Source organism: Penaeus monodon, chromosome 21, assembly GCF_015228065.2.
Source record: "Penaeus monodon isolate SGIC_2016 chromosome 21, NSTDA_Pmon_1, whole genome shotgun sequence".
Taxonomy (NCBI): Eukaryota; Metazoa; Arthropoda; class Malacostraca; order Decapoda; family Penaeidae; genus Penaeus; species Penaeus monodon.
Window position 1 is genome coordinate 12,189,979 of NC_051406.1, and position 1,378 is coordinate 12,191,356.

Genomic DNA, 1,378 nt, shown 5'->3' on the forward strand with positions numbered 1-1,378 from the left:
CTAATTTACTTATAATTACGTTCAGAAGCTTATGGTGCTCAGCCAAGTGTATGAGAACGTCATCCATAAAGATTTCTACTCCCGAAATATCTCCAAGTACCTGACGCATGTACCGATTGAAGACTGAGGAGAGTTCGTTAATCCAAAGGGTAGCACCTTGTATTGATACAATCGACAGGGGACCTTGAAGGTGGTTTTCTTCCTGCTCTCTAGATGCAAAGGAATCTGAAAGAATCCTTTTCTGAGGTCCACTTTTGTTAAATACTTAGAGGCAGAAAGACGTCAGAAAAAATGCGTTGATCAGACATTGGTTCCGCTTCGAACTGAGTAGCTGCGTTAACGCGACGGTAATCCCCGCAGATCCTGATGTGTCCTTCTTTCTTCTTGACCACAACTGTGGGTGAGAATACGAAGTCTTGGACGGTTCAATAATGCCAATAGTTTCCAGTTTCTTTATCTCTTTGATCACCAAGCCTGCATACCGCAGGGGGAGGGGTATGGTTTTGTGTGCACTGGCTCCTTATCACGAAGGACGATTCGATGTTCTTCCACCATGGCATCTCGGGGGTGATCAGAATAGATTTCGGGATACTACTTCTGAGTGATCTCTTGGAGGGGCTGCCCTCTGATGGTATCTAACTTCGGGTTTATGATAATACTCTCTGGTCCTGCTCCGAAATCAGCCTCGGGAGTCAAAGGCTGACTCAAACCTGAGTCCTGTGGTATTACGGCACTCAAACTGCTTCAAATTATCAACACTCTTCCCAGCAAAAAGGGCGTCGCCGAACATTCACAGGACGTCGACTGTCACTTGCTTGTTGATTTGTACGGCTAGACGGAGATACAGGAGAGGACCTTGGGTAATACTTCTTGATCATATTTATGTGGTCCACTTCACTGGGCTCAGAGCTTGCTTTTGATTGTAGGCAACAATGATCTCCTTCATCAAGTGTACGAAGTTTGACTTTCCTGTCATAATAGGACTTCTGAGTGACCTGACTTTTCAAAAACTCCTCCTTGGCGAGTTCGCAGATAAAATGCAAGCATTCACTCAGCTCTAGGACATACTGATAGGAGGAGGTGATTACTAGGTCTTCTTCGGTGTTGTCCCACAGATCTCTCAGAACTTGCGAAGGGCCTCTTACTAGTCTACCGCACACCAATTCAAATGGGAGAATTTTAAGGAACTCTTCTTCTGTGTAGGCAAACAGCAGCGGTGCCAAGACACGAGGCCATTCCCGAGGCTGATCTGCTGCCATGCGTTTTAGCATCTTCTTATATGTTCCTTTAAACCGTTCACAAAGCCCATTTTCTTCTGGGTGGCATGATGTCGTTTTCATAATCTTTACTGACAGGAGCTTCCGGGTCTCTTCCATCA

General features: G+C 45.5%; 1 protein-coding gene across 1 annotated transcript in view; it reads right to left on the minus strand.

The window, feature by feature from the left end:
* LOC119586566 overlaps positions 1-555 on the minus strand; it is a gene marked incomplete in the record, with an annotated part of 19,026 nt that extends 18,471 nt beyond the window's left edge. The window contains 3 exon segments of the mRNA XM_037935320.1: positions 20-209; positions 307-394; positions 483-555. Coding sequence (XP_037791248.1) covers positions 20-209; positions 307-394; positions 483-555 — 351 coding nt within the window.
* Between the last annotated feature and the right edge of the window lie 823 nt (positions 556-1,378).